The sequence below is a fragment of the Herpailurus yagouaroundi genome, unplaced genomic scaffold (genome assembly GCF_014898765.1).
Source record: "Herpailurus yagouaroundi ecotype Mexico unplaced genomic scaffold, PumYag 29, whole genome shotgun sequence".
In the NCBI taxonomy this organism is placed as follows: domain Eukaryota; kingdom Metazoa; phylum Chordata; class Mammalia; order Carnivora; family Felidae; genus Herpailurus; species Herpailurus yagouaroundi.
The window spans coordinates 31087095-31099392 of record NW_024412377.1 but is presented as its reverse complement, the minus strand read 5'-3'; the positions used below and the strand labels follow the sequence as shown (position 1 = coordinate 31099392).

The 12298-nt window shown below is 37.0% G+C and overlaps 1 protein-coding gene across 7 annotated transcripts in view; it reads left to right on the top strand.

Moving 5' to 3' along the window:
• RICTOR (RPTOR independent companion of MTOR complex 2) overlaps positions 1-12298 on the top strand; it is a 123239-nt gene that overhangs the window by 105397 nt on the left and 5544 nt on the right. For 5 of the 7 annotated variants that reach the window (XM_040495764.1, XM_040495756.1, XM_040495778.1 and 2 more), the window contains 5 exons: positions 2710-2887; positions 3633-3717; positions 4471-4704; positions 10845-11000; positions 11334-11457. In XM_040495764.1, the coding sequence (XP_040351698.1) occupies positions 2710-2887; positions 3633-3717; positions 4471-4704; positions 10845-11000; positions 11334-11457 (777 nt within the window). The remainder of the gene's footprint in view (positions 1-2709; positions 2888-3632; positions 3718-4470; positions 4705-10844; positions 11001-11333; positions 11458-12298) is intronic. The other 2 variants (XM_040495800.1, XM_040495770.1) reach the window with 1 other exon arrangement.

Sequence of the window (12298 nt, the reverse complement as noted above, 5' to 3'; positions counted from 1 at the left end):
TAGCTTACTAGTCTAAATCTATGCAGTGAGGTTCATGAATTTTATTCAAAAGAGATATGGTACCTCTGACCCAAATTCAGAGTGTGTTGATACTTATTCTAACAAGCAGGGATATCAGGTTTTCAGGGCTATGGAAGCAAAAATGAAAAGCTTCTGACTGGTGGAACACTCTTAACAGGAAAAGACAACTGATAAAATTGATAGCAAAGGAGGAAACTTTTATATTACAATAACGTATTTGAAAACTCAAAGACCAGCACAGCAAGCAGGGGCAGTAAACATAGCACAACAAAGTAAGCAGTAAGAGTTGCACCATCTCACAGCTCAGTGCAGTAACCGAAGCACCATTAACTCTGAAGCATCCTGTTCATTATGTGTCATTGAAGCAGGCATTTCTATTCAAATTGTTGAAAGCACAGATTAGAAAGTTGTACTGCTTAAATATTCATAAGAATAGACCAGAAAAAGACAGCTACCCCAGATCATTTATTTCCTAACCAGTCTGGATTCTTAGAATCTTATTTCCTGTATTCTCTATTAGACCAGGAGAAGGTGGTTTGGGAATTTTACTCCTGGAGTAAAATGTCAGGTTATTGGTGTTATCAAGGATGAATAGGTGTTTTAATTTCTTGGGAGGGAAATAAATAAAAACAAGAAAAAAACAGGAGAGTCAGGAACAGCTTGTACGAAGGCATGACAGCATAACGAAACTTCATGTTCATCAAATCTTTCATTTGTTCTTCAAATTGTATTGAGTACTTGCTGTGTACCAGGTTCCATGGGGGTAAAATTGTGTTCCTACCCCTTTCCTTTATTGAGTTCGTTCAGAGAAAATGAAAATGATGGAAGATAACTACAAGTTTACTTTAAAATAACAGTTTGGAAGCCAGGCTGAGAGGGATTATTATTCTTTGTTTTTTGTTTTTTGTTTTTTTTCTCATAAAATTAAAAAAGTAGGCTTGTAGATACCTGTGATATAATGGATGGCACGAATCCAACAGTCTTAAAAAATCATGTCTCACTGAGATGTCTCCTTGGGATATGATACAACACTCGATTAGGAATCCTTAATCCTAAATTCTAATCCTGGCACTGAGTGAATGAACTTGAACAAGGAACAAGGTTTCATAAATTATGCTATAATGTCTCATCTGCCTGGAATTCAGCAGCTTTGCAAACTTCCTCAATCCAGAACGAAACCAGGCAGACTTCAGTTGCTCACTGTTGTGAATCTGTGTAGTAAACTTCATGAATTTTGGAATATCTAGGCCTCAGTTGCCTTATCTAATGGAATTTGGACTAGATCAGTGGCTTTAAGTTTTTCAAATGTTGCGTTTTAGGTAGAGAGACTCTTTCTTCACAAAAACATTTCTATGGAAACCCAATATGGATAATAGATTAAAATGGATCTACTTAGTTGAGATAGGGATTGGGAGGGCAAGTGATCCAATAATTCCTTGCTTTATCTGCAGTACTCCTTTAAGAGTTTTGTGGAGCAAGAGAGGTTTAACAGAATACAATTTAAAAACCGCTGACCTGGGGCGCCTGGGTGGCGCAGTCGGTTAAGCGTCCGACTTCAGCCAGGTCACGATCTCGCGGTCCGTGAGTTCGAGCCCCGCGTCAGGCTCTGGGCTGATGGCTCGGAGCCTGGAGCCTGTTTCCGATTCTGTGTCTCCCTCTCTCTCTGCCCCTCCCCCGTTCATGCTCTGTCTCTCTCTGTCCCAAAAATAAATAAACGTTGAAAAAAAAAAATAAAAAAAAAACAAAAAAAACGCTGACCTATGTTATGAAATTTGTCATTTTCAACTGTGAGTGGTTTTTAAGTGGACATTAGAAATTAGTGGTTTTTATTATGATAATCTTAATAGCTACTATTTATGAAGGATTTATTTTGTATGCATTATAAAATAATTTTTCTAAATATCAGGTTACATTATTAAATTTTAAATGACTTGGGTTTCCGAATGCCAGTGTACATTAACTATGGAGCCTTGTGTAGTGCCTTGTATAAACAAAGCAGGCACCTACTAAATATTTTAGCATGGATGTTGCATGAATAAGAAATCTGTATGAGAAAGATGTATCTTAGGGAAATATCAGCATACCATATTTATTATGGCATCACTAGTAAGGCGTGCTTTGAGGAAATACCAGTGCTTCAAATAAGACTATCTTGTAATATTTACAGATGATAACATTATTGCTGTTTTGTGTCTGTCTTCTGTGTTACATAAATCTTGTTGCCACACAATAAGTGTTTATTCTTATTTTTCATAAAAATAATGTTAAATGGAGTTAATAGACATGCCCTTAGTTAACTTATAGCAAAGTTTGTAGTTTGAAAGGATCGTGAAGATAATCCTTGGATCATACCTGTGACTTCTAAGATTTGTTTTGTTTTGTTTTGTTTTGCTTCTAGATATTGAAAGTTCTAATTGCCCACCTTGACACTTTTACCTGGGAGGCCATAGCAGTTGTTTTTCCTAACAGTCTCATTACTGATGATCTTTTGTATGTCATTTTGTAACAGCTAAATAATTTCAAGTGTTCTCATGCTCTTAATAAATGATGGCACTGTTGAGTACTTGACTAGCTACTTATCTTTTATGAAGTTACAAAAATAAATTATAATTTCATATAAATTATATATGATTAATATTAAAAATCAAGAAACTAATGCAAGTGGATTTTTTTTTTACGGTTTTGTAGGTTCATGAAAGCTTTAAGTTATGCGTCATTAGATAAAGAAGACTTACTGAGTCCTATTAATCAAAATACCCTGCAGCGATCCTCGTCAGTGAGATCCATGGTGTCCAGTGCAACATATGGTAGTTCAGATGACTATATTGGTCTTGCTCTTCCAGTAGACATTAATGACATATTCCAGGTATCATAAGTCGTCTTGTTTTCTTACTAGTTGGTTTCCTATTATTTCATATTCTATGACTCCTTGCTAGAAATTGTATCTTCGAGCAAATACTGTTTTAGGGGAAGATCATTTTTTAAGGCAGTTTTGTTTAAAGACGTTTCATGATGGAAACTGTTTCACCTTTCTCTACTATTCTGTACTTTTTAATTTAGTATTTCCAAGTCCTGGAACATGATCCTTCCTTCTCTTCCCAAACCAAATCAGCATCTTGTTTTATTTCTTTATCAGTATATTCTCTATAGAAGTTTAGTGAAACTTTAACGGCTTTTTAGTCACATTTGACTTACCCTTGTGTGTTTTTTCACATGTAACATTGTGGACGTTTCACAGTACATTCCTAGGTTTTTTTAAACCTGTGTATCCTGTATAAGGCGGCCACATGTGCCCAGTGTATAAGGTGGCCCTGATCCCAGCAGATACTCACAAACATCTCCATGGTAGATGGTACTGAAGAAGACGCATTTGCTCAGGAGTCTAAAGACATTTTAGATAAATTCTAAAATAATCATTCAATATTTATTGAAATTACCAAGAATAAATAAGGACTTTAAGGATTTTATTTTGTCAGATGTTGATAATTTAAGCCTCTTTAGTGAACTGTTTGTGGTAGGTTCATGTGCTATAGTAATTCTATTTAAATTGCATTTAATTTACTTTTGCTACTATTCATAAAGTGAACTTCTTCATTATTTATCTATTTTAGGTAAAGGATATTCCCTATTTTCAGACAAAAAACATACCTCCACATGATGATCGAGGTGCCAGGGTGTTTGCCCATGATGCAGGAGGTAATGCTTGTTTTAAGTTCTTTTGAGACTCCTCTTTATATTAAAAAGAAAATTGTTTTTAAAACAAAATTGATCTAAAGAAAAATATTTTTAGTAGGATGACATTAAAAATTCAGATATACTTACTTTTGGGTCAGCTTAAAAATTATACCAAAATAATTGCGTTAATTTAAAATTAAACCACAGTATGTTTTTATTTTTATGAGGGACTTAAAGTGTTCTTCCAACTAAGCCTCTCAAGAAGACAAAAACTGGATCAGTTGATTTAAAAATTATGCGTGAAAAACTTGAAACACTAATTCTTTCAAAACGTCTAAAAAACGGGTTTGGGGAAAAGAGATGAAAATATATTTTACGTGATCTCTGTTTGTTATGAACTGTAAGATTTTAACGAATATATGCATATCAGCCACAGATTAAAGCTTCATAATCTTGATTCTTTTTAAACAACTACCTCTTTAGACTTAGAATTATTACATTTCTTTATGGAAATACTGAGAATAATTGAAATGATGCCTTAATTGTATAATTTTAATTTTCCATCTTCTATTTAAAATTTCATATTAAACTAATATATAAGCATATCTCCTAATTTTAATTTCCTAATTTAAAGCAAATTAGATTTTGAGTCATAGAAAGATTTTGGATTTTCTTCCCTAGTTTTTCTTCTTCAAAAATTCACATAGTTTGAGGTACCTTGAAAGAGATGTCATTGATTTTACCAGATTCTGTTTCATGTTTACTTATGCACAGGTCTTCCATCTGGAACTGGAGGTCTTGTAAAAAACTCTTTTCACTTGCTACGACAACAGATGAGTCTTACAGAAATAATGAATTCGATCCATTCAGATGCTTCTCTGTTTTTAGAAAGTACAGAAGACACTGGATTACAGGAACATACAGATGATAACTGCCTTTATTGTGTCTGTATCGAAATTCTGGGTTTCCAGCCCAGTAACCAACTAAGCGCAATATGTAGTCATTCAGGTGAGTGATTATAAGCTTTTCCACGTCATCTGAGTCTGCTCCAGTCACAAGTCATGTCCCAGCTCTGATGACTATCCCTCTTACTCCATTCTTACTACCCTAGCCTTAGTTCAGTCACTCATCATTTCCTATTGGAGTGTTAGTGTCTCTGTCTCCAGTTTTGGCCCCTTCCAATTCATCTTTCATACTGTTTTCTGGGATTAGTCTGTTGACAGTTCTTTAACTGGCTATTCATGCCCAACACATAAGACTCTTTGTGTGATTTGTCTGTTGTCCTTTATTGTTGTGTTTTTTTTTTAATGTTTATTTATTTTGGAAAGAGAGAGCCAAGTGGGGGAGAGGCAGAGAGAGAGGAAGACAGAATCCCAAGCGGGCTTCACGCTGTCAGCACAGAGCCTGACATGGGGCTCGAACCCAAGAACCGCAAGATCATGACCTGAGCCGAAATCAAGAGTCTGAGGCTTAACCATCTGAGCCTCCCACACACCCCCTTTTTTTCTCTAATGTTAGTAAAATACAGTGTTGTATTAGTTTCAAGTGTACAATATAACTATTCAACAATTCTGGTTTTCTTTCAATATTTTTATTTATTTATTTATTTATTTTAAAAAAAATTTTTTTCAACGTTTATTTATTTTTGGGACAGAGAGAGACAGAGCACGAACGGGGGAGGGGCAGAGAGAGAGGGAGACACAGAATCGGAAACAGGCCCCAGGCTCTGAGCCATCAGCCCAGAGCCCGACGCGGGGCTCGAACTCACGGACCGCGAGATCGTGACCTGGCTGAAGTCGGACACTTAACCGACTGCGCCACCCAGGCGCCCCTCTTTCAATATTTTTAAATTCCAGTATGGTTAATGTACAGTGTTATGTTAGTTTCAGGTGTGCAGTATAGTGATTCAGCAATTCTGTACATTACTCAGTGTTCATCGTGATAGGTGTGCTCTTGATCCTCTGCATCTGTTTCACCCCTGGCCCCACCATCTCTCCTCTGGCAATCACTATTTTGTTTTCTGTGTTTAAGTGTTTTTTTGTCTTTGTTTTTGTTGTTTTTTGAGAGAGAGCTTGTTGCGTAGGGGCAGTGGGAGAGGGAGAGAGAGAATCCCAAGCAGGATCCACGCCCAGTGCAGAGCCTGACATAGGGCTCAATCCCACGACCACGAGATCACAACCTGAGCCTAAATCAAGAGTTGGGCATTCAACTCTTGCTGAGCCACCCAGGCACCCCTAGTCTAAAATGATCAGAGCACTTACATTAGAGTACAGCTGGGCAGAATCATCAACACAAAGTCTGTTGTATAGTAAGGTGTTGAGTACGTCATGTAATTGATTAAATACTCTGCTGAACGTGAAACAGAATGGCTTTGTGGGAACAGGACGGTTGTAGTGTATTAGCTGTTTACTCTCATGATCACATGGCTGACAGAGCTGTGGCTCGCTGTCACTGTCCAGCGTCACGAGAGAGGATCATACCGCAGATCGCTAGCCCAGGGAAAGATCTAAATTCCAAATTTAAAGCAGTTTCTACTGAATGTGTATCATTTTTGCACCATCATAAAGTCGACCTGTCATCAGTTGAGGACCATCTGTATTAGCAATTTCAAATTAATATGTGTTTATATGAGCGTTTAAAGTGTTCCCATAGATATCCTTTCTTGGTGAATATCATTTAGCCACACTCAAGAAAAACCTGGTCATAACTAAAGTTCTCTGAGTTACTCTTCTAATTTCTCCTTGATAGTCTGATTCAGAGCTTTCCAACTGATGGGTTGCAGCATGCTGATGCACCATAAATAAGATATGGGTATGCTAAGTTAATTCCCTTAATGTTTCCATGCCCCCTAGGGCCTGGGTTTGGACAAACCCTTGGCCTAGGCACTTTCCACTGTGAACAGCGCCGTCCAGGGCCCTAGTGTGCTGTAATTATTCTCATTTCCTGTGAGTGAGAGGTTTGGGCAATATTGTTCTGATGTATTATACACGGTAGAAAATAGTGTGATTTTAAATCATTTGGCTCTACATCGTTTATGATATTTTAGTTTCTGCAAGTTCTGCTTCATTTTATATACTTATTCATCAAACACTTATGAACAGTTACGATGGATTTTACTATACTGTTTTCTACTTAATTTTATCAAACAAGAAATAGGGAAACCAGCCCTCCAATTACCTAGTCAGAAGACAGTCACAGCTAATTCTAATCCATTTGTGACTTGTAGCTGGGAGAGTGATAGGCAGAGAGCATCATGGGGTTTGGGACTTGTGAAACACTTGCTGGAAGCAGAAAGGTGCTCACCTTGGCATAGCTGTCAGAGCCTCTCGGCTGGTGCGCCAGTGACGTGAAGTGTTTCTAAGGAACAGCAGGGGAAAAATCTGAACTGGGAAATGATTGCAGTTTGTTACTGATACCCATCTCAGAAGCATGAAGGGAGGAAGGCCAAATGGTTAAAAAGTCACCGAACTTTTATTCATTCATGCCCTCGACATAATATTTATTATGCCACTACCGTGGGCCAGACATTAAACTAGATGCCAGGAAAACTTTTGTGAGGGAAGGAAAACAAAAAATAACACACTGTTCTTACACTCTCTGAGCTTCAGTTCAGTGGGGGAAAGAAATGGATGAATGGATTGACTGATCAGTCACTTGATCAATTGATTATGTAAATACAATACTGCATTTGTAATAAGTGTCATCAAGGGTAGGTACATGGTATTAGCAAAGGAATACAACCAAGTAGAATACAACCAAGTCAAAGAGGAGACTTCTGAAGAAGTCATTATTGAGCTGTGGTCTAAAAAATGAATAGAAGCTAACAAAGTAAAGACTGGCATATAGAGAATTTGAAGAGAGAGTGAACAGCCAGAGCAAAGGTCTTCTCTTATGAGAGTGTACGTGGGAAGTAGGAGGGACTGAAAAGACACCTGTGTGAATAGAGCTCAGAAAGCAAGACGGAAGAGGATGTATGACCTAGAGAGATAGGCAGAGACCTGGCCCTGCAGATCTCTTGCTGCCCAGAGTATGGTCAGAGGACCAGCAGCATCAGCATCACCTACGGGTTTGTCAGAAATGCAGAATCTCACACTCCACACATAGAATCAGAATCTGCACTTTCACGAGATTCCCAGGTTGTTCATGCGCACAGTATAGTTTCAGAAGCATTCCTGTAGGCCACCTGGAAGATTTTGTATATCAGAAAGAAGACATCCGTATTGTCCATGGCAGATAACTAAAAACTAATCCCTGTACTTTTTAATGACCATTTTAAAGGAACATCAAGACTAGAGCTCATTTCATTCTTTAGAACATCTGGTCTGGCAGTTGTTCAAACATGTAAAGCTCAAAGGAAAGGCTGGGAAGAGGGTATTTGCTAACATCCTGTTCTGCTTCTGCCACCTTCACAGATGTTCGTGCAATTATATAGTTCTAGTGTACTTAGAAGAATGAGTTGCTTTTTTTTTTTTTTTTTTAAATGAGAACGGATGACATGTTCAGAGATAGGATGTGATTCTAACAGGTTAGACATGTTAGGAGTCATCATCGCTGGCTAAAGGGAAGGCTGAAATATATAAAAGTTTATAAGTTTTCAGAAACATGTCAGTTGAATATAGTTTAAATTTCTTACTGTTCTTGTGCTGGAATATTTTGTCATCATAGTCCCTGGGGAGTTCATCAACTGAGTCTAAAACAACACATTCGTCTCTTACCTGGTTATTCAGCACTACTGCTTTTTTTTTTTTTTTTTTTAATTTACATCCAAATTAGTTAGCATATAGGGCAACAATGATTTCAGGAGTAGATTCCTCAATGCCCCGTACCCATTTAGCCCATGCCCCCTCCCACAACCCCTCCAGTAACCCTCTGTTCTTCTGTCAGTTGGCTTTTAGTTTTGCTGATTGTTTCCTTTGCTGTGCAGAAGCTTTTTATTTTGATGAGGTCCCAATAGTTCATTTTTGCCTTTGTTTCCCTTGCCTCTGGAGACGTGTTGCATAAGAAGTTGCTGCAGGCAGGATCAAAGAGGTTTTTGCCTGCTTTCTCCTCGAGGATTTTGATGGCTTCCTGTCTTACATTAAGGTCTTTCATCCATTTTGAGTTTATTTTTGTGTATGGTGTAAGAAAGTGGTCCAGATTCATTCTTCTGCATGTTGCTGTCCAGTTTTCCCAGCACCTCTTGCTGAAGAGACGGTGTTTATTCCATTGCATATTCTTTCCTGCTTTGTCAAAAGTGAGTTGGCCATACGTTTATGGGTCCATTTCTAGCTTCTCTATTCTGTTCCATTGATCTGAGTGTCTGTTTTTGTGCCAGTACCATACTGCCTTGATGATTATAGCTTTGTAGTATAGCTTGAAGTCTGGGATTGTGATGCCTCCTGCTTTGGTTTTCTTTTTCAAAATCGCTTTGGCTGTTCAGGGTCTTTTCTAGTTCCATACAAATTTTAGGATTATTTGTTTTAGCTCTGTGAAGAATGCTGGTGTTATTTTGATAGGGATTGCATTGAATATGTAGATTGCTTTGGGTAGTATCGACATTTTAACAATATTTGTTCTTCCTATCCAGGAGCATGGAATCTTTTCCCATTTTTTTGTGTCTTCTTCAATTTCTTTCATAAGCTTTCTATAGTTTTCAGTGTATAGATTTTTCACCTCTTTCGTTAGATTTATTCCTAGGTATTTTATGGTTTTGGGTGCAATTATAAATGGGATCGATTCCTTGATTTCTCTTTCTGTTGCTTCATTCTTGGTGAATAGGAATGCAACCGATTTCTGTGCATTGATTTTATATCCTGCAACTTTGCTGAATTCATGAATCAGTTCTAGCAGGTTTTTGGTGGAATCTTTTGGGTTTTCCACATAGAGCATCATGTCATCTGCGAAGAGTGAAGTTTGACCTCCTCCTGACCGATTTGGATGCCTTTGGCACTGCTGCTTTTTAAGTACATCTTTAGTTCTCAAATCTTTTGGCAATAGTTTTACTTTTTAAATCCATGAATGATGAAGTAGCATGTGTTAATTTAAGTGCCTGAAAGACACATGATTTCCTTAATAACCAGAATTTTAAAACTACGCCAATTTATAACTATTCTTTTCCAAGGAACCAAAGCATTTTCTGCTTAGTATTATGTAAATAGTAATCTTAGGAAGTGCTTAGAGGTGAGAGGAGGGGGTGATATCTGTTTTGTGGAAAAAAAAACATAGGGGGAGATTGACATTGGTTTGGTTTCCTGGGCTTTAAAAATAGGGCTTTTTTTCTGTACTGTGACAATGTGCTTTGGTAAAAGACTACTGGACCATCTGTCAAGAGCTCTTACCTTCTGGCTAAGTGTGTGTCTCCTTTCTCTGAATTTCTTTTCTTTCATGAGATGAGAGCCTTAATTAATTTCCAGTATGTCTTATAGTACGAAGGTTGTATGATTTTATAGGTTGACCCGTGTTACTCCCTAAAAGGATAGCCAAAGACTTCCTGATTTCCATTTGCCCTAATCACTTTAAGTGCTCAGGAAAATTTTAAATAAAAAAATTAATGTCATCTTAGAAACACTGAGATGTTTGGTTGACTTCAAAATCCCATCTAGGAGTACCTTAGCAATGCATGGGAAGGGTAGTAAGTTTAATTCTAAGGAATGAACTGATGATAAGCCCAGGGAAGTATGATTCTTACATTGGTAATTATTAAATGGGGAGAAAGGAAGTCATAGAATAATAGTATAGTATAATCTTACCACACCCAAAGAATAAGAAAAAGAAATTTAAAATAGCAAAAGATCTTAAAGATACATATATGTCAAACTTTTTAACCATATTTCCCTTTAGGGAGGCATTTAGTTTGGGGGTGGGAGTCATGGGTGAGGGAGTAGATAAGGTACCTTCGTGTTTTATTCTATATATGTCTTTATTTGAATTCTTTAATCACATAGTTTTATGTTATTTTTGTAATTTAGGAAAATTTATGTATAAAATCTTCAGAATTTAACCAATTTCACTGTCTGAACAGTCTGAATTTATTTCCAAGATCATTATGGAAAATGTTGCAAATTGGAAAGAAATTAAAAGGAATCATCTCCTCTCTGGTATATAATGCAAGCATAGGAATTAAGCCATTATAATGATACTTTAATTGCAATAATTCATTTTTTCTTCAGACCTTCAAGACATTCCATATTCTGATTGGTGTGAGCAGACTATCCATAATCCCTTAGAAGTGGTTCCTTCTAAGTTTTCAGGGATTTCTGGATGCAGTGATGGAGTGTCTCAAGAAGGCTCAGCCAGCAGCACCAAAAGCACAGAATTGTTGTTAGGTAAGTTTCAGATTCAAATCCAAACATTGTTAGTAAAACTATACTTAGTTTTGTGGTTGTTGTTGATAAATAATGTTAATTGATGTTATCTTAAAATTGTGGCAAGCCTGTTTTAGTCAGGTGTACTTATCAGTACCTGTATTTAGTCACCTGTATCAGCTGCTGAGGTGTGTCCTTTTAGTTGGCTTCTTGCATTAGAATTTTATTTCCAGAACGATCAGTAGATTATGCGCAGTTTATCTCTGTCTTAGATCTTTAGTTTAAGAACAAATTTCATGAGTTGTAATCATTTTCTATTGTGATAAAGATAAAATATTTTAATCGCCTTTTCAGGTGTTAAAACAATTCCAGATGATACACCAATGTGCCGCATACTCCTTCGCAAAGAAGTTCTGAGATTAGTCATTAATTTGAGTAGTTCAGTTTCAACTAAATGTCATGAAACTGGGCTTTTAACGTAAGTAAACCATGAGTATTCTCTGTTCTGCTCTTTAGGGTAAAAAAGATCCTTGAAACACTTCAAAAGTTAGACTAATTAGCTTACATCCATAGTTCTGCATGGTATATCTGTGTGAGGCTAGATTTCTTTCGTGTACTTCAAACAAAATAATGTATTACAGTAACAAATGGAATGCAGAAGTAGGTATGTGAATCTATCTTCTGTTAAGCCGGACTTGAAGAGATCTGTAAAAATGTAAAACAATACCACTCTTCTCACTTTTTAGTTTTGGAAAATACTTTTTATTAGATGTACGTGTTTATGTTAACAGGTAATGGGCTTATTTTTTAAAAGAATTAATGTATATTTTGAAATCTCAATTTTAATTTCTAATATGGTAATTAACAGTGACTGTAACCCACACAAAAATAAGCTTTTTGGGGTCTTGAATAATTTTTAAGAAAGGGTGGGAATCGTGAGACTGAACAATTTAAGATAAGTGGACCTATACAAAAACAAGTGATATTTTCTTGGTTTAATTCTTCCCCCCTATTTTTCCTCTTTCTCGTAGTACAAGTTGCAGAATTTTTATTGTTTTTCTAAAGCAGAGCAGCATGATAAAAGAAAAGTTACATTGAACCATTACCATCTTCGATCTGCACTGTTAAAAAGCAGTGGTCCTCAGAAGAAACACAGTGCAGAGTCTCCTGTGGGCCTTTAAAAAAACAGTAACACAGAGGCGCCTGGGTGGCTCAGTCAGTTGAGCGTCCGACTTCGGCTCAGGTCATGATCTCACGGTCTGTGAGTTCGAGCCCCACGTCGGGCTCTGTGCTGACAGCTCCGAGCCTGGAGCCTGCTT